Here is a 19,108-nt window from a genome sequence, read left to right as displayed (position 1 = left end):
TACTTCAAAATGCTGATCTTTGTATTACTATTCTAGTAACTTCCTGGAGTGTCATTTTTTATAACTAGTACCTACAGTCAAGGTTTTTTTTGCTGGGTTTGTGCAGGGTTTCATGGAGTAATATCATTTAATCTGAAAGTCCAGAGGGAAGAATGGTCATTCAAGAGAAAATACGGGGAAGAGAACATTATGTTGGGAAGCGCTGAATTATTGGGTAGATCAGTGTAGACTTAATGTGGTTTTGTAGTATACTAAAATAAATACGTAAGAGATTTGAAGGCTAACTTAATATAACCATTTAAACATTTTTTTTTTTTAATTTCTTCTTTTTATGTCTAGATTAAACATTCAAAATACAGATGACAGTGCACAAGAGGAGAATATATCTATGCAAATTGATTTCTATTTCTGCTAACTGACTATGATTCCACACACATCCACTAAAATGTCCCGTTTTATATGAGCTCTTTTCACTTTAGTAACTAAATAATTGGCTGATATGAACGGTTTGTGGATGACCCTGATCTCAGTTGCCCTGGTGTACATCCAGAGGAGCACAACTCCTGTGGCACTGCTCTGGATTTACAGCAGTAGAGTTTTACTCAGCTTGGGTCCTTCGTGTCGGAAGAAACCTATCCGGTGGTAAATCAAATCCCATCACCCCTTCCACTTGTGTGTATTTGACCCTTGAAAAATGTCAGGTAGAGACTCTCTTGCCGTTGTACAAACGGTTGAGTCATTTCCTTGACTGAGAAGTTTGTTTTTCTTCAGCGTTCCTTTTCTTGTTTTTCCCTGCTGACACTCTCTGCACACAAGAGATTTTTTTTTTTTATTTGTACAACATCAAGTTGTTTCAGCCCTCCTGAGTTTTAAAAGCAGCAAAGTTTTTCCATTGGCAATTTGCTTCTCTGGTAGCTGTGTGATGGCAAGTTATTTTCGAGGGGGTGGTGGGAGCCAGAGCTGCTGTTGCCTTCCTGGATATCCCTCGCAGTGATTGCATACAGATCTACTGGTGGCTCCCTCCTCTTTTTAGCTCATACCCAGCCCCTGTTCCAGAAGGACTGTGCTGTGGGGCTGAAGGCATACATGAGCCATGAACTTTAAGGTACTTGGCATTTTGGGGAAAAAAATTGGGCAAGATCAGCCAACAGACCATAGTAGGTAACCCTCTTCCCTGTTGACAAGTCAGTTCTCCATGCAAATCAGCTGACAGCTATTAAAAACTTAAGCAACGTGGTTATTTCCAGGTAGCTTTCTTGGCTGCTGTGAAACTCAGTGTGTAGATGCTGGAATATCTGTTATTGTAGACATTTGATGCCAATTGGGTGGGAAAGTATTATTTATCTCATAAGTGTGAAAGCAATTTTTATGCTAAAGTGTCGTCGTGACTGGCTATTGACAGCTTCTGAATTATCGCTTCTGATAGCAGAATGCCATTGAATAGACACAGCTTGCTTCCTTAACTAGCATCTAGGCAGTAATTACTACCTTTGAAGTGAATGTAGCAGCACAGCAAGTGCGGAGAGTCTGCCTCTCTTACTGGAGGATGGAGAATTCATTCTAAGACCCTGTTATTAAGGACTGAGTGTAGAAAGCTGATTTTTGTACCAGAAGTGCCATAAATGGAAATGTTGAAGCCCAGAATTCTACCTGTAAGGCATATGATCCTGTATGTGGATGTGTTGTTATTTATTTGAAACGTGTTCAGGCTTTGTTTCCCTCTTGGCCACAATTCAGCTTTCCCTTGGTGTTCTGCTGTAGTCAGTTGAAAGCCAGAAATTGAGATAATGTTCTAGTTGTTTCTCTGATACTCAATATCCCTTCTTGCTGTCCTGTGAGTAGTTATGTTCTCATCTGCTGTATTCTACCATTTGTGTTTTCTACCTCTGTTTTTTTTTTTTTTTTAATATTTTAATATTTTATGAAGTTTCATAAGTGTCTAGCATTCCTAATGAGCTTTAGCTAAAGAGCTGTGCTTGTCTCTGTATTGCTTTGAACAAACTAAGCAAGCAAAAAAGAACCCTTTTATTTAAAAATGCTTAGCCTTTCTGATGTTCTCCTGCTTGCTGGACTCTACATACATGTGATCAAGAAGGGTTTTTTAGTCTTTCTAGCCCCTCCATTGAAACAGCAGAGTAAGAATCTTCTTTGGTATAATGAATATGGTTAGATTAAAAAAAAAAAAAAAAAAAAAAAAAACCTCCAGATTTATGTTCAGATTTTGCTCTTGGGCTGTGACTGTCAGTGCCTTAAAGAGTTCTCTGGTGAGCAGTACAGAAGTACAGTACCCACAGTTTTTCTGTGGAAGCAGCTCTTCCTCCTTCAGAGAGGAAGAGTGATTCATCAGGCAAAACTGGGGAGAGCCACTGCCCATGTGACCCTTCAGATGCAGGCTGTCAGGTCTGTCCTGTAGACACCTGTATCACTGCAAGGCTTTTGGAGCTCTCTGTGACCAGAGGGAGCCTGAGATGGAGCACTGGACACGAACAGCACTGAACACAAAGCACTGTTTGGGCTTGGACCTGGCCTATGGTGTCTCTATAAAGTCTTCATGAATTTGATGGACTCTTTAAAGTTCGGGATAGGTGTTACAACTTCCAAGGCAACAACAAACCCTGCCTTTTTTATTTTTTTTCCTCCTCAGAATGAATGAACAAGACTTTTTGGAGGGATATTTGCAGAGATTTCTATCAACTCTCTCCTAAACCTTTGTCATGTTGAACAAATCTGTACTGTTGATGTTATAAGGAACTGAATGTGACCTGTGGTCTTAGAACAAGTGCAGCATAAAGATCTGTGAAAGGGTCATGTCTTTTTGTCTGCAACCAAGAAAATACAGAATTATTTCTTCCCCCCCTCCCTCCCCCCCTTTTTGAGGAAAACCTCAAACTCATGAATAAAATAAACTTTGCAACTGCTTATTTTAAAGTGAGCAAAGTGCTTATTTTAAATGTGGCAAAGATCAGAGAAAAATGTCTCCCATGGCCCCTGTAGCCTTTTGTAGCTCTTCAAGAACAAGTAGTCATCTGCAGAAAAGCCAGTTGCCTGAAATCTCATCATCTACAGTTCTCTACCCAGATTCATATAGGACTCTAGGAGGGAAGTGTAGGTCCTACTCATCTCCAATGCTGACTGGAGTCTAGAAAAACAGAATCTACCATCTCTGAGGATGCATGTTCAACGGGAAAGCAAGGCAAGCATCCTTCTTATTTTTGTCTTTTCAGATAAAGTCTTAAATGCAAAGTAAATGCAGAAGTATGTAAAACAAGAAGTAAATGTTTGGAGTGCTAGAACAACATTAAACAGAACACCAGTTATACACTAACACAGTTACTATAATTTCTAGGGGTTTGTTTTGAAAAGCTCAACTCTATACTTCTGCAAAAAAAACTCCCTTGGAGTTCCCATGAAGCAATGAAATTAGGTCTGTGTGTTTCTGGGAAAGATACATCTTTGTAGAATGTGTCCTCCAAAACTGCTTTTGTGCTGGTTTCAGTCTGTCTAGAAACAGAAGTTATGCTTGGTGATAATGCCTATCTGTTTTCCTTTTTCCCTGTCTGCTTAATAAGACAAATTGGGGAGCAATCCTCTTCCGAGGAATTTACATGAGAAAAAAAAAAAAAAAAAAAAAAAAAAAAAAAAAAAAAAAGATTAATTTACACTGCTGGTGTCATGCTGTAATATGATTATGCTGGCAGTGCTAAAAAAGGAAATGCTCATAGAAATTTTAGAAGATGTCATTAGCTTAGCAGATGGGAAAAATTTGTGAGCATTCAGCAGTTCCTGATCTCACACAACACGTTACACAGGTATGCACATCGGCCAGCTGCTGCGTGGAGGATGCAAAATCTTCCAAGTAGCTTGCAAGGGCGGTAATTCCAGTTTAACATAAAATGTTAAGGTTACAAAATGTCACCACAGAAAAGCAATTCGTAACCAACTTGGAAGTGGTCCTTTCAGGCACTCATTCATCAGAGCTCCGTCACCTAGTGATTTGAACAGCAAGCACAGTGTCTGTGGTGAGCTGCCTCCCTCTCAGTAGGAAATCTCACCCAGTTCTGCTCTGCAGAAAAACAGAGTAAAACACTTGCTTGGACTGGTCTTGCTTGTTCCTTTTGCTTTTGCTTGTGGGAGAAAAGCTCCGGTCTGGTATGTCAAAATTAAGCCCGTCTCTCACTCAGAATACAACAGACAAAAATGTTAAATTAATAACAATAAAAACAAGGATTTTTAAATTGTTAAACTTTTATAACCAAGAGATCCAGTTAAATAGGTGTGCAGGCCTGCAAACTAACGTTATTTGCATGACAAATAGGAGCAAGACTTGACAAGGGACAAAGCTTTTTAATGTTTTGGTTTCCACCCCTCCACCTTCCCTTATGCATCAGTGGCCCATGTAGATTAAGGAAGTTAAATAAAAGCTCTGTGCTCAGTTACGTTCCAGCTAAAAATAGCTGAAGGATCTAGCCACGCTTGATTCAAGTCATTTATAAAAGCACACTTTTTTTTTTTTAAAAAAAACTTTCTCCTCTGTCATCTTTTAACATGTCCTATTTGTACTGGTTGTTTTCATAGCCTTGTTATCATTTGGGATATAAAAAAGTTTTTTTATTATTATATTTTATTTTTATTTTTTATTTTTCCCTTGGTTCTTATTTAAAGCATTTTATCCAGATGTTTTGGTAGAAGGGCATGTTTACTGAAGGATCATTTACCAAAATGGAAATGACTCTTTGAAAGCCACCTGTCTTAATTATAGGTAATTTTAATTGAATTAATTTAAAACATTAATTCAACTATGTGGAAATTATCTGACTGGCTCAGTACATGTCATAGAAATAGCTGTTTGGTGTTTGTTCTTGAACAACAGGTGATAATCTTTGGAGGCAGAGATCTGGTTTTAGAGCTTACTTTTTTTTTTTTTTTTTTTTTTTTTTTTTTAAAGAGACAATAATTCTCCTCAATTACCAGATAAGCCCAGGCAGACCATAAAACCATCTCCTTAGTATATTTTACTGGAAGTTTGATTGAAATATGTCTATTTTCCTGAGCTACTCTATGACTGTGAAGCTTAGAGATGGTAAGGCTGTTTAATGTCCTAGAGCAAGGGCATTGGAGGGTAATAGAGATGATTCATGCTTTCATAAAATGGAAGTATATTGAAAGGCTAAAGAAATTAAACCAAACGAATCCCAGGTGCAATTCCACTGACTTGTTTAGCCTTATAACTAGTATGAATTTCACCTATTAGGCCTATTCTCTTAGGGAAAAGAGACACTCTGAAATAGCATGAAAGTCAGGGAGTTTATAAATCGCTGTGATCAGTAGTATCCTTTCAGAGCTGCAAAGGAAAAACAAACATACAAACAAAAAAAACAGTCATCTAAATATAGAGAGGCAGGAGCAAGTAGAGTGCTGCAGATAAAACCCTTCACCTGAGCATAAAATTAATCCAAAATAAGTTGCAAAGAAAAAGTTTTTAGTGTGTACTGTGGCTAATCATATACCCTACTTGTTTCCATCTTTAGTCCTCAAGAGATTGTGTGTTCAGGGGTATTTTCTTCATTTATTTGAAATTCAATTTCAGCAGTGCTGTTCAGTGGGAGCAGGCTGTACCTGGCTCATTCCCAGAAAGCTGGGACAAGATGCTCTCAAATATCTGTGCTGCCATACTCCCCATTCTGTGGAGGTTTAGATAACATTTAAGCGTCTGATCCACTGGAGAAGACTGCTGTCTCCCAGTCTGAGTGGGACAAATCTGACCCAGTGATCTACGCCTGAAGGTTACAGTGCATATTCCTAGTTTAGCTCCCTTTCTGTACTGTCAGATTTGAATGGAAAGAGCAGAAGCCTTCCAATTAGATAAAGTTAACCATGTGCATAACTAACTGCAGGATCAAAATGTAAACTTATACTATCAGGGTATATATTTCAGTGAATTGTAATTGATTTTTTTTTTTTTTTAATCAATCAGCACATTAAAATATTCTGTAAATATGATTGGGAAGTCTCATGAATCAAAGTCATTGTTTAACTTAATTATAAAGCTAAAGGCAGACACATTTCTCAAATCTCAGTCTATTTTCTTGGAGAGTCACCATAGGATGAGGCAGATTTTTTCTATCCAAAATTTCGCTAAAATCAGTAAACAGTTTCACTATCATGACTGAACGGTTATGCTATAGAAGATATATGACTGATTGGAATTATATTAGAATAAACATGATACGTGTCAAAAAGTGAAATTAACATGAAAAATTATTCATTTTATATTGAAGAAATATTGTATATGAAGCAAAATACATGCTAAGTCATAAATAGAGTTTGAATGCAACATACAGAGGGGAGGAAAGAAATGGAACTGATGATCCAGATTTAAAAAACAATTTTAGAAGAGGGTGAAGAAAAGCAGTACAACACAAACTCTCAAAATGCAACCTTATGTCCTATTGATTTTTCATCTCTGTGAATGTTAAAGTCACTGAGATGTCAAGCACGGCAGTAAGAGACTTCTATAACTCATTAAGGGGTGCTTCAGTGCACCAGGCTCACTTACAGCTCAGGGTGAGCTCTGTTCTGTTTGTGTTAGACTTCACATATCAAGTGGTTGCTTTCTGCTGGGACTTACTTAGAAGTCATCAGATTACTGTGAAAAGCACAGCAACATGCATTGGTTCATCTTCCTCCGAAGGCAGTCTGAATCAAAGTGATTTAGCAGAGCTTTCCAGTCCCTGTGTTGGCCTAAGGATGTGTTTGCAAAAAAAAGTTTTCAGGGACAGAAAATATATTTTATTAATTAGGAAAATGTCTTTGCAAAACCTTTTGGATGTGGCAGCTCTTCTTCAAGCTAGGATGGCTTTATAGAATTATCCTACAATAGCTCACTTATATTTGCAAAATTCAAGACCTTCTACTACCCTTGAGCTGCGTTAATAAAACAATATTTTACTACCTAAATAAACATTCATAAAGTTGAGCAAAAACATTTTGCTTTCCAAAATCCTATCCACTAAAGAAAGCTAAAAGAAGTATTCTGGTTTGGACTTTCAGCAGCATTTGTGAGTGAGCTAGAAGAATATTTCAGGAAACCCAGGTCATTTGTGGGTAGAAGAAGTAACCAAAGTGAGAGAAAGAATAAATTATGGGGGGAAATAGTTATGCAAACCTTCATGGTGAAAGCAAAGAACTTGAGTCGGTAGCAACCCTGAGAACCTTATCTTGTAGCCATTACCCCAACACTTCACTCAAACATCCAAGCAGCTATCAAACTGATGTTTGCTCTTTGTGAATAAAGTGGAATAGGTGCTAGCACTAGTGAATTATTTGAAGTTGTCAACAGCTTTGCCTTTTGATTTGGTTCTTAAAGAAGCTAGACAAATAATAAAAACTCGAAAAATGCTAGATTTAGAAATACCCTAATGACAATGACAAGCAGGCTTTGTTGCAGCTATAAAGAAAATAAAATTGGCTTCTGGTGCTTTAGCAGTACATTAGTGCTTTGATTGCCCAATTAATAGCTGAAGGTTAAGCTGACTTGGCCTTAGATGTAGTATTCAGACCCTTATGAGTAGTTAGCAATGAAATGCTAAATTTCTCTTTAGGATTTTTTTTTTCCTTCCTTAAACAGACTGCTGTGAGTAATTCTTGGTCTGTAAATAGTGACTTCTCTCCTTCTGTGTGTTTGGCACCATGAAGCCAGAATACAGAAATGAAAAATTGAAATAGGCAAGTTTTACTTCAGTCAAAGGAGAAGAGTAGGTGCTTGGATCTGGTAACACTTCAGCTCTTCCAAAGTGTCCAGCAGACGTGAACCACAGCATCACAAGAAAGTGATGCTCTCCTGTGTTCAGGAAAGGAAGCACGAAGGTGTGCAGTAAAACTGGTTAAACATGAGTATTTCCATGTCAGTGAGGTGCAACTGAACCTGAACAGGGAAGAAGCCCACACGTAGGACACGTTGTTCTCTGGGTTTGATTCAGACCAATCTGAGGTTGGGTCTAGCATTGCCTATATGAGCACTGCCTACATCCTACATCTTTTAAGACTATGTATATCTATCTGTTTATTGGCATGACAGTAAACAAGGACAAAATGTAGCCTTACACTGTTTTTTTAAAAGCGCTTATAAACCAATCAAATCAGTACTTCAAATCTTTGTTGTTTTTCAAAAAGCTAAAAGATATAGCTTGTAGGTTTGAAGAAGGAAGAATCATACAAATAAGAAATGATTATGTTTTTCAATATAATTATGGAATATTACCTAGCCATGACAAAGATAATAAAACAAAAGTAATCTGTCATTTGCATGAATAAAACAGTAAAGTGCTTCTGAGAGCTTGTCCTTGCCTTTTCATTGAAATAGACCCAAGTTTTGAAGGCTTAGGGACTTCAAAGCCTTTTAACCAGGTGTCTGCCCACTGCCAGGCTGTTACCACGTACTGCCTAGCTGGAGAGAAGCACGGAGTTTCATGATGGCAAGGTAGCTCTTTCACCAAACCCACTTCTGCCTCCGAGAGTCCTGGGGAAGTCTGAATGTGAAGCAGACAGGGACTTCTCACCCTGGTAGGGAGCTACTGTGCAGAAGCTCGCATTGTAGCTACTTGTTTTGAGGAGTCCCCACAACATCAGGGGTCATTGCAAATGCTGAATCTTCAGTTAACAAGACATTATAGCATGTGACATGTTAAGGAAATAGTTTATCCCCCTTAAAAAAAATAAATCTGTAGTGTTTTAAAGTCACTTGTGTAGACTCTTCAGGTTTTCTGTATGTAGGCCTATTGGGTTAATTGTACACACAAACTTTTAAGTACATACATGCCTGTTTTACTGCTACCTACCTAATTTGCTGCTAATCCATAGGCTCTGCTGGATGTATGCATCCTCTAGTAGGACTGGTTTCCTGGAAGTCTCCCCATACTTTACCATGTCTCTCTTCCTCCCTGCCTACATCCCACTCGCCATCCAAATAAACTCCTCATTACATGATTTCATCCCTCTTCCTCGGTCATTTTTCAGAGCTACCCTTTCTTGTTTCTTTAGTTTGACAGGTAATTTCTTTACCTCAGATAGACCTCAGTTAGTCATTCCTTCTCCTGATGTACAAGCACACCTATAGTCTCTTACTTCTCTGCCATGCTTGTGCTCCAGTCTTCTAGCAATTTGTTACCGTGTTCCTACCAGACAACTTCTCTTTCCTCGCAAGGAAAGAGACTATTCCTTACTATTCCCTTTTGTAAGCACTTCCACAAGGATCTCTGTTCCTATGAACCTCCCTGTGAATATCAGTATCCCTTGATTCACTCTGGCCTAGTTGGAAATGTTCCTCATTCGTGCCTGTAAGACCAGAAGGGGACTTGGGCTTTCTCGAGTAACAGAGTTTGGGTATATATCTGTGTTGGCTTAGTGCATAAGATTGTCCTGTTCCTATATATCCTATATATCTATAAATTCATCTTCTCTCTGTTGCTTGTTATATTGCGCTGCACTACTTGCCTTACCAGAGGGCATTATGCAGGCATGTCATAACAGCATGTCATAAGCTGGTTGCTGCCTGAGCCTTTCCAAGTTGTTTTGTTGGAGTCATTTTCTTCCACAGAGAGAGCAAGCGGAGACCAAATCACTCCCTGATTCACATAAAGAATGCAGTACTGACGCATGCATATGTTTGCTTCTGTAGCTATTTATTTGTGTGTGCTTTGGGAAATGTTCCTGGGATTTTGGGGCAATGGCTATGAAAGCAGAGGGAAAAGCACCTTTGGTTCTCCCTCAAAGAATTCATAGTTCAAAGACTGAGGAACAAGCTGGTGGGACAGGACAGAGGAAAGGTGTGGTGCACGTGTGACCATAGTAACAAGACTCGGCAGTACAGTAAAGATACTTGCTTCCTTATGTTCCTCTGGCAATATGAAAAATCATAAATACAATATAACTGCCACCTTAGAGTTACCAGGGCCTCTGGAAAATTAGGTAGTTAAAAATTATGTCTAAGTAATTCCTAAGTTACTTCTTGAGTATGTACCTATGGGTGGACAAACTTTTCTAGGATTTCAGGCCAGGTGTAAATCTTCAGGAAGGATGTGAGGCTCTGTGGCAGAGATAGGAAAGTGTATATGTATGACAGGGGATATGTGGATATATATACATTTTGCAATGGGTAATGAAGACTGTGAGGATGAATGGCCAAAATATAAGAGGAGGAATTAGGTTGTTCCCCTGCCCCACACTGAGCTTCATTTCTTATTTCAAAGAAGGGGATGCATTTGACTCCCCCCCCCCACCCCCCCAGCATAGCTTATGCATCAGCCTTTCTTCCCTGTTGAACTGTATTTTCAACTAAAACTTGTGTCTGTCATTGATTTTGGTCACTCAGAGACATTCTCTTGCCTGGTATTGAGTGCCTTCAGCTAATGTCACTTCATTTATTACTTACTGCAAATAACTTCTGATTAGGTTGTCAGCATCATGAACCTTTCCCCTCTCTTCCTTATTCTTTCACAACGGGAAATTTGTACCATTACTTAGTGCTATTATTATTCTTGTAATGTGTTTTTCTGTACATCAGAGCACTGTGTACTCAGTGTCTAAAAGCTCACAGTAAACCTGTTCTACCCTGTGTAGGTTTGCAGAAGGTGAGCTTCACCATAGCATCTGCACATTCTCCAGAAGTATGAAAGCAGCATGACTAATACGTCAACGTAGCTTTTTTCTCTTCCCTTTCCTATAGCATAAGCTATATGGAAGTAAACAGAAAATCAAATTGCTGTGTACAGGAGAAAGCAGAGGTCAAGAAAAAATATATTTTGCATTTGGACAGAAGATGATTGTGATAGTCCTTAACAATTAACAAAATTAATTCACCATCTTGAACCATTTCTAAGGAAAGCACAGATGAGATATATCTAGAAATTGTATGTCACCAAGGGGCACAAATTGTCAGCTTCCGTCATTATGTGTGTCCAGATTTTTTCACTTTGTAGAGAAACCAGATTGAAAACTTGTAAACAACATAGCAAACTTTCAGATGTCATGCCAAGATGTCATGTGTTATATGGGCTGTAATAGCCCAGGCTGAGACAAGAGATGTAGGAAGTCTGTAGACCCAGACATGCTTCTGCATTATAGACTCACAGAGACTGGAAATAATTTAATTTCCCTGTTAGTTTAGTTAACATTGCTGGAGGTACTGGAAAGACAAATCATCTTTCTGCCATGAAAAATAACATAATCTAATTTCAACTTTAGTTATATATATATATATATATGTACATATATATATACATATAAAGCACCACCACCAACAAAAAAACTAAAGAATTTACTTCTTTTCCTGAGTGCTTCACTTTTAACTTTTGTATACTTATCTATATTGTTTTGCCTTTCCAAGTATTAAGAAGTGTGTGGTCTCCTGTTCTAAGCCCAAAACAGAGCCAAGATGTCTGTGTATGCTATAGAAATCCTATAGACTGCTTCCTTTTATTTGTTTGCTTCCTACCACTAGGCAAATGAACGTGTTGCAAATTTCATTGGTGGGGAAAAACACTGAACAGATATCTCACAAAAATTATGCGAATGTCCAGGTTACTATTAGTCATCATCATAATCTCTGGACAGTCTTCGTTAAAATCATGACTGCTCCTAGCTTTTTTTTTCCTTTTCTGTGGTCCTGTACTGCTTCAGGATAAAGTGTAAAGATTACATTAGCACGTATGACAATGTTCCTATTCTGACATCTCTGGGAAGAGCAGGCAAAGCCACAAGGGTGCAGCAGCAGCAGAAGAGGATGTGAAAGCAAGGCAAGTGCGTAGCAAGGAGATGTGGTTTTCCTCTCAGTTGCACAGTGGGAAGTACTGCATTCAATAAGTTTTCTGTTCTCCTTACTTGAACACTTTTGAACCTACAGACTTTTGGGGTAAAGGTGCTTGAAGAACACTCCTCTTACTTAAAGGTAAAACAAAAAATAAATAAATAAAACAACTAAAGTTCATCTTGAATAAAACAAGATGCTGAAATACATCTTACAGCAAGAGACCATCAAGGCACAAAATCAATCAATCTGGTTCTAGCAGTATTACTTGGCTATTCTATTTCTCAAGTGTTTCTAAGAGGATTTCATGTTTTCCAGTCTGTTTTCACTAATGAGCATTCAAAAGGCGCGGAAAGGTGTTTGGGAAGTGTACCTTTCAATTCAATAGTGCAGACAAAGGCCTAAGAGAAAAGTTTTCAAAAGGAGAGAAGAGTCTGAGTGGCAAGAAGTGATGCGTTTGGTTGTTTGGTTTCCTACATGGAGTTGCAACAACATGGATGTCAGGACCATTTTGATATTTCCTGAAGAACAGTTTGTCCTTATAAGCAGAACAAAAACAGTATTTTGTCTTTGTGTAAGACAGTAAAAAGATGAGAAGAAAAAAGAGCTGTCACAAATGTGTACGGTGGTGACTTCTACTTTCTAGTAGATAAGGTGAGCAAGAGACAGCAGTGACATTTAACGTGGATTGTGGCACCTGTTACAGCTGCACACTGTAAAGCATTTTTGCCTTGATCCTCAACACAATTTGTTTTGGGAGACTTATTTGTTCTTTTCCTTTGTCATTTATTTAAATAAATCTGTGACTCATTTTCCCTGGAGAAGCTGGCTATGCTGCTGACAAAAGAAGATTCAAAGATTAACAAACTAGCTGTCTTGCTTAGAAAAAAACACGTTGGTAGTTTGCCTGCCATCATTTTCTCTGAAGACACTCACTTGAAGATCTGATGGGTTCACTAATCAAATTTTACTTTTGGTGGTAGCCACTTCGCACAAGCAGACTTCTTCCTTCCCCCTTGTGTACCAGAGTGGTCTGCTGTTTGTCCTGTGTGGTCCTGCAGGAATTTCAGAGGGTTATCTGAGAAGATTAACTATACTCCTGAAAATCCCTTAGCACTGTGTCATGGCCCATGAATGAGCAGCAAAATTAATCTGGTACCATGGAATACTTACTGATGGAGTACTTGTAGGGATACTTTTTATTTATAAGGACAGCCAAAGCCATTGGTCTCTATTTTCAGGAGGAGAGCTGGTCTGGCAGTCCATCTGCCTTCCTACTGTTGACCCCGCTGCAAACAGACACTTTCCTCGCTCAACTCATGTCCCACCCAGTCCTTTCTGCTATCTGGGCTGCCTGGTTTTTGCTTTGGAAAAGAGAGGGGCAGCGAAGTAGGGAATCTTCTGCTCCAGCAATCTGTCACTCTTCCTTTAAAACCATATACCATTAGCCTGGTGAGTGGTGACATGGGAGGAACTTGACAACAATAATTTGGAAGCTGAGAAAGACAACTGCGTGCTGGCATTGGCGAGATGTACATATCTTTATCTAGGATAAGTCTACAGAAAAATGAGCTCAGTGAAGCTGAAGTAGATGTTGCTGGTGGGAGGAGTGGAATTGGGAAAATTGATGCTGTGCACACTGATTATTATTTACCCTGTGAGAAAGCATGAAAAATGGTACATAACACGTGTGAGAGGATGCCAGCCTCAGGAAGATAGTTACTTCCTGATGGAAATGGTGAAAAAAATAAAGCTAGACACAGATTAAGAGCACAAGAGCTGTACATCCATACCTACATGTAGGACTTAGAAAATACTATTGTAAGGGAGCTGCAGAAACTGAACAAATTCCTTAGGACGTTAAAGAAAGAAATGCCATTTAGCTGTAGTACCGTAGAAAGATATTTTGAATACAGTCTGTTCCATGTTTGGAGGTAGGCTTAAGTTTTGATTTATATGAACCTAAATGGTCATAAGTTTTGATTCATATTGTAAATTATAAGCCTGCTGGAGTAGTCTCATCTTTGAAATATACTTCAGTCATTTATCTTCAAACTTAGAAGTGTGCTACAAACTTAGAAGTGAGTAACCCTTAACTTTTGAACTCAGCCTTCTCCTCAGCCTCTGATACCTAAGATTTAATACAGAAAAAATGATGTTGATACCATAATGGTAACTGCTACACAAAGGATAGTGTATTGCTGTTATTTTTAGATAGCTATATTTGAATTGTGCCCACCAGCCTGACAGATAATGACGGGCTGATTTCTTGTCCAACAGGTGTTCTAAGATTTGCCCCTGCACACTTTTAAAATCAAATAATAAATCAAAATTCATGTACATGGAAGGATAGCAGACTTCCCTTCATCATCTTCCTGGGTTGCCTAGCATTATGCACCGAAGGGAGATTACATCAGGGACAAAGAGAGAGGCTGGAGAGAAAAAGGAGGGATTTGACATAAGTGCCCAAGACGGCTAGGATGAAACTGTGCTACAGGAGAGGGTGGTTTGACACAGCTGTAGCTGTAGAGCGGATTTTCTCCATTTCCAAAGTAATTGCAAGGGAGAAAAGAGGAAAAAACAAATGGACAAGGCAGGTTTGAGAAAGTCTCTGGTGTGTTTTAACTCATGTCAGTCTGGAGATCTTTTGATGAGCAGCTGCCAGCTCACAACAGTGTTGGACCACCAACTGGCCGAAGTGAGAAGAGCAGCACTGCAGCCACACCAATCGTAATGCCCTTACCAAGCAAAGGAAGATGCTGAGTATTTTCTGTTCTAAAGTGCGATTTACAGTCTCTTTACTTTCTCTGGTGAGAATGTGGAGAAATATATTTAGGACACCTACAAGTAAATACAAACACCTACAAAAAGCCATGAGACTGTGTCTGTAAATTCGGATTCATTCTCCTTATTTTGACGTTTCTTATCCAGGGCTGGACTCACCCATTTTAGTGGGTAAAAAATAGTGTAATTATACACAGTATAGTGCCATATCTAAACCAGAATTGTGGCATACATACCTTGTATATTTTCTCAAAGTTTCATTCTTGAGTGTCTGTTATCACTTTTATATTTTTACTGTTTATGGGAAAGATTCATTTGGACTTGGCCTGGCTGTTTTCATGTAGGATGGAGCTTTCAAATCTCAGAGTCAGAACCTTTAGTCACTGACTTCGGTTGAATTAAAGTGGTTTGTTTGCCAGTTCAAGTCATCTTTCAGACTTGCAGATTTTACTTAAACCTCATTTCTTGCCAAGGAGGATTTGGTTCTTTTATTAAATGCATTCAGAGATACAAAGAAGATTAAGGCTATTTATTCTTGTAATTGGAGTGACACAGCTGAAGGGAAGTTTGGGGGAGAAGAGGGAAATGTTCTTTTTGGTAGAAAAAAGGTCAGCATCAGTAATCAAAGCTCTGCCCCTCCCTTCCTGCACATCAGAACAGGCAATGTTTGGCCTAGAGATCTTCCTTGGTTTTTCTGTCCATGAAGTGAGAGCACTTCCCAGCCTTAGCAGAATTTTAGAGTGGTGACTATGTTTCTCCATTTCTTATATGAAGAACAGTAAACATGAGACTTTGCTCATCTAACTCTTATTCTACATACAGGCAGTTGTCAATCAAAACCTGATAGCCTTCCCTCAGGCAGGTCTCCAACGCCATCTGTATCCTTTCCACATCACATGCTGAGCACAGTGACACAGAGACAATATTCCTGTTCTCGCACTGCACGCAGAACCGCACTCATACAGAGCAAGTATTGGTTTTAATTGAAGAATTCATGGCTAATTATTAGAATTTACTCTGTTAATTACTGGAAATTACTGTGTAAAATTCTGGTGTGATTTCTGGTGTGATTTTGTGTGCCTTCTGTGATTCTTAATAAAATAGTTGCTAATGGGAGCTTTCACTCACTAACCCTGTGTGTGACAGGCAGCTAAGTATCACCACCTTCTGCTCCAGGTGTTCTCACAGAAGCTGGTGTCCTGGGGTGTGATCCTGCAAACACATCCATTCCTGATCCAAAGCCCGTTGTGGTCAGCAGGAGTTTTCACATTCAGTTCAATTGGCTTTGAGACAGGCTTGAGGGAACAGAGCACTCTTGGTTTTATTAAGTCCAGGTAAAAGTCACATGCACAAGCTGAGGTTAAACCAAGCTAACGAGTTAATTCCTGTAGGAGCAGAGGAAAGCAAGTGGTTTGGAATTTACAGGATAAAGAAACGTTGTGCAGATTTTTATTTTTATTTTTTGAGAGGTCTTTTTATATAATTTACTCCTCCATGAAAGGAATTTGTTCTAACAAGATTCTAAATAATAGTCCAAACAAGATTCCTAATAAAGAAAACATGTTCTGCTTCGTAGAGACAGTATGACTAAACAAGAGTTTCAGTTCCCTTCCCAGTGGCTGTGTGTCAAAACCACTTAAAAAGAGGGGTCAGGTCATAAAGATGCATACAAGTGGCTGGCAGAAAGGTCTGTTGCTGACTATCTGCAGGTTTCCTGTAGGTTGATAGCTGTGCATTGTGCTCCACGGGTGTGCAAATGGCAACATAAGGAAATGCACAGGCATGAACATCTTCAGCACCCAACATTGAGGTATGTGGCTTTACTAACAACAGACCCACTGGGGCAAAGCCCATGGCTATCATTTTTGTTGAGCAGCATGTTTTATTAGCATCCATCCCAAAGAATCAAACTGACTTCATGGTTGTTGTTTTGTTTCTTTTTGCCAGGCTGTTTTCTTCTTCTGTTTTTGATCTATCTGCAGATGTTGCTATGAGGAAAGGCATCAGCAATGACTGATGTGGAGCCCCTGGTCACAGATTTTGCAGCATCAGGAAGGTCAGGCCGCCGGAATGCCTTGCCAGATATCCTGGGCTCTCCTGCTGGTGCTGGGACTTCAGACCTGCCACACAAACTGGCTGAGCTCTCCGTTTCAGAAGGTAATGCCTGCATGTCTCAGAAGCAGACATTTCTATGCATCCTGGTGTCATGCAATTTTGATGGCAATATTAATTAATCTTTCTTTCTTCATTCAGGACTAAGTTCAACCTTCTAAAGCAGTTACCGCTTGTACCTCCTAACAAGACAAGTTAATTTTAACCCAGACTGAGTCTGCCACATCCACCCACAGATTCTCTGTGCAGTAGGCTGAGGAAGGGTGCTGGGAACTGAATTCCAGTTCACTGAAGAAAGGGAAAAACAGTACATTGCTGGGTAGCCTGGAAAACCAGCACACCAGCTATAAATTAGGGTCTCCTCCTGCACTGACATAACATAGCACAAGATGGTAAGCTGCGCTGCTGATCGGATTACAGCTGTCATCCCAACTCAGACATTTAAATTAAGAGTAGGGTTTACACTGATTTACTCCTGCTACTAAGCTTTGGACATTGCTATCTGACAGCAGTATTGTATTTTGCCATGTTCTTTAGGTTGGTAAGTGCTCTGTTAATGATCACAGGCCTAATTAATGCTGGCTTTGCATTTGAAGTTTTGTTTTGTTTTGTTTGTCTTTTTACTTTCAGCGAGATTTGCAGGTTCTTTTCACTGCTCAGACTGGACTGAGGAAAAGTCTGATTTCTGATGCCTGTGAAATGACAATTATAGGTTGTCCCTGGGCATGGCTTGCTCCTACTTTTTCAGGTCCTGATTTGGAAGATTTTTTTCTTTCTCATGCCTGTCACTGTTGCAGCTCTTACAAACACCACTGCAGGTGGTGGTCCCAATTCTAGCAGCTGCAATGGTGCAGGGGCAGCACAGTAAGCCCATGCTAAGGAATGGAGGGTCCATGTATCTGAGCTGAAGTAGGTTACAGGAAGGCACAAAGGATGTATGTCCTGTACGTCCTGCTTGTATATTGCTTAAAGCAATTACAGGATATTGAATTTGCAGCCTCCTAAAACACCATTAAGTTGCTGGGCATTCTTTGATTACAATTTGTTCTTCCTCTGAACATTTCATGTATACTCATGTCTTTGGGGTTCTGTAATCCAAACCCATCTTGGGCACATCAAAGGACTGCTGGTGGTGAAGAAGAGGGCAGGTAGAAACAGCACTTCCAGGAGGAATGAAAAGGGACTGGACCACTACCTTCTGGCTTTGAATGTGGGAAGGAGAGGGAAATAAGGATCTGAATGGGTGCTGGAAGGAGGCATTAACTTTGAAAAAGGGAACAAGGACTTATAACCGGGAGAGGGTGGACATAAAAAAAAAAAAAAAAAAAAGGAAAACAACAAGGATGGTCAGGTATACTTAGGCTGAAAGTCAGTACTGCGGAGAATTGGGGGAATCTGGAAGAGCAGGTGGGGCAGGCAGTGGGCATTGTGTCAGAGTGCATTCAAAATAACACGGGTTAATGCCAGCAGATAAGCCCCAGTTCAAACTCCTTGGCTTTGAGAAGTGGTTTTTCCCTAGGAATATGAGAAATATGAGAAGTAGAAGTACATCCCTACAGACTTTCCCATTGTGTTGTGTGTGACGTCAGCACTGAAAATCCATTCCAAAGTATAGACAGACACTTAATGTTTAATGCTTTAGTTTTCAAATATGGTGTTTGTTTGTTTGTTTGTTTTAATTTCAAAAAGCTCTTCCACCTGGCACAGGTTGCATGCGGTGAACAGGGAGTAGGTTCCAGCAAGACGGAACTGTTTCCCTTATCAAAGGGGATGCAGATGGGAATTACTGCTATTATTAGTGTCAGGAGCTGTGGAAGTAAAGCTCTTGAACTGGCCAGTCCAACCCACTGATATATTCATTTCTACATTACATATAACTAACCTTTGTATTGTTTAGAGCAGTGAACCTTGAGGGACATGCACAAAACCATGTTAAACAAAGCTCAAAACATACAGCAGTGGTAGATAAGTGCCTCATGTTTTTTCATTTTGGTCTCTGAAAAGCTAGTAGTTGGAAATTATATACTTTTTAAAACATGGAAAATTTCTCTCTGATCCTTTTTTTGTCCATTTTTTCCCCTGAATAAAAATAAACATGAAAGAGTGAATGTCTTGTTAAAAGAAATGTTACAGCACAACTTATAATAGGCACTCCAGACAGAATAATCCTCTTCTGGTGTTCATCCAACATATAAAGAAAAAGAAATGACACAGCTACATTAGTATTAGCAAAATGTACCAATGCTTCCTTACAAATGCAAGGACCAGCACTGCCAGGATTTGGAGAACAATTTAGAGCACAGAATTATCCTTTGCTTTTGTCGTCGGCATATAGCTGTACCAGAGCATGCCCGGAAGGAGCAGCGGCTGTTATCAGCATTCTGCAGTAATGATAATAGAAAGTGAATG

The 19,108-nt window shown here is 39.4% G+C and overlaps 1 protein-coding gene across 3 annotated transcripts in view; it reads left to right on the top strand.

Annotated features, from left to right (window-relative positions):
* The window catches only part of PKIB (cAMP-dependent protein kinase inhibitor beta), a 54,152-nt gene that overhangs the window by 31,847 nt on the left and 3,197 nt on the right, over positions 1-19,108 (top strand). Inside the window, exons 1-2 of one of the 3 annotated variants that reach the window (XM_035322548.1) lie at positions 970-1,105; positions 16,570-16,744. In XM_035322548.1, coding sequence (XP_035178439.1) covers positions 16,597-16,744 — 148 coding nt within the window. In that variant the 5' untranslated portion in view covers positions 970-1,105; positions 16,570-16,596. Of the gene's footprint in view, positions 1-969; positions 1,106-16,290; positions 16,398-16,569; positions 16,745-19,108 lie in introns of those variants that run through there. The other 2 variants (XM_035322547.1, XM_035322546.1) reach the window with 2 other exon arrangements.

The sequence above is a fragment of the Oxyura jamaicensis genome, chromosome 3 (assembly GCF_011077185.1).
Source record: "Oxyura jamaicensis isolate SHBP4307 breed ruddy duck chromosome 3, BPBGC_Ojam_1.0, whole genome shotgun sequence".
NCBI lineage: Eukaryota > Metazoa > Chordata > Aves > Anseriformes > Anatidae > Oxyura > Oxyura jamaicensis.
This window is presented reverse-complemented; position numbering and strand designations above follow the sequence as displayed.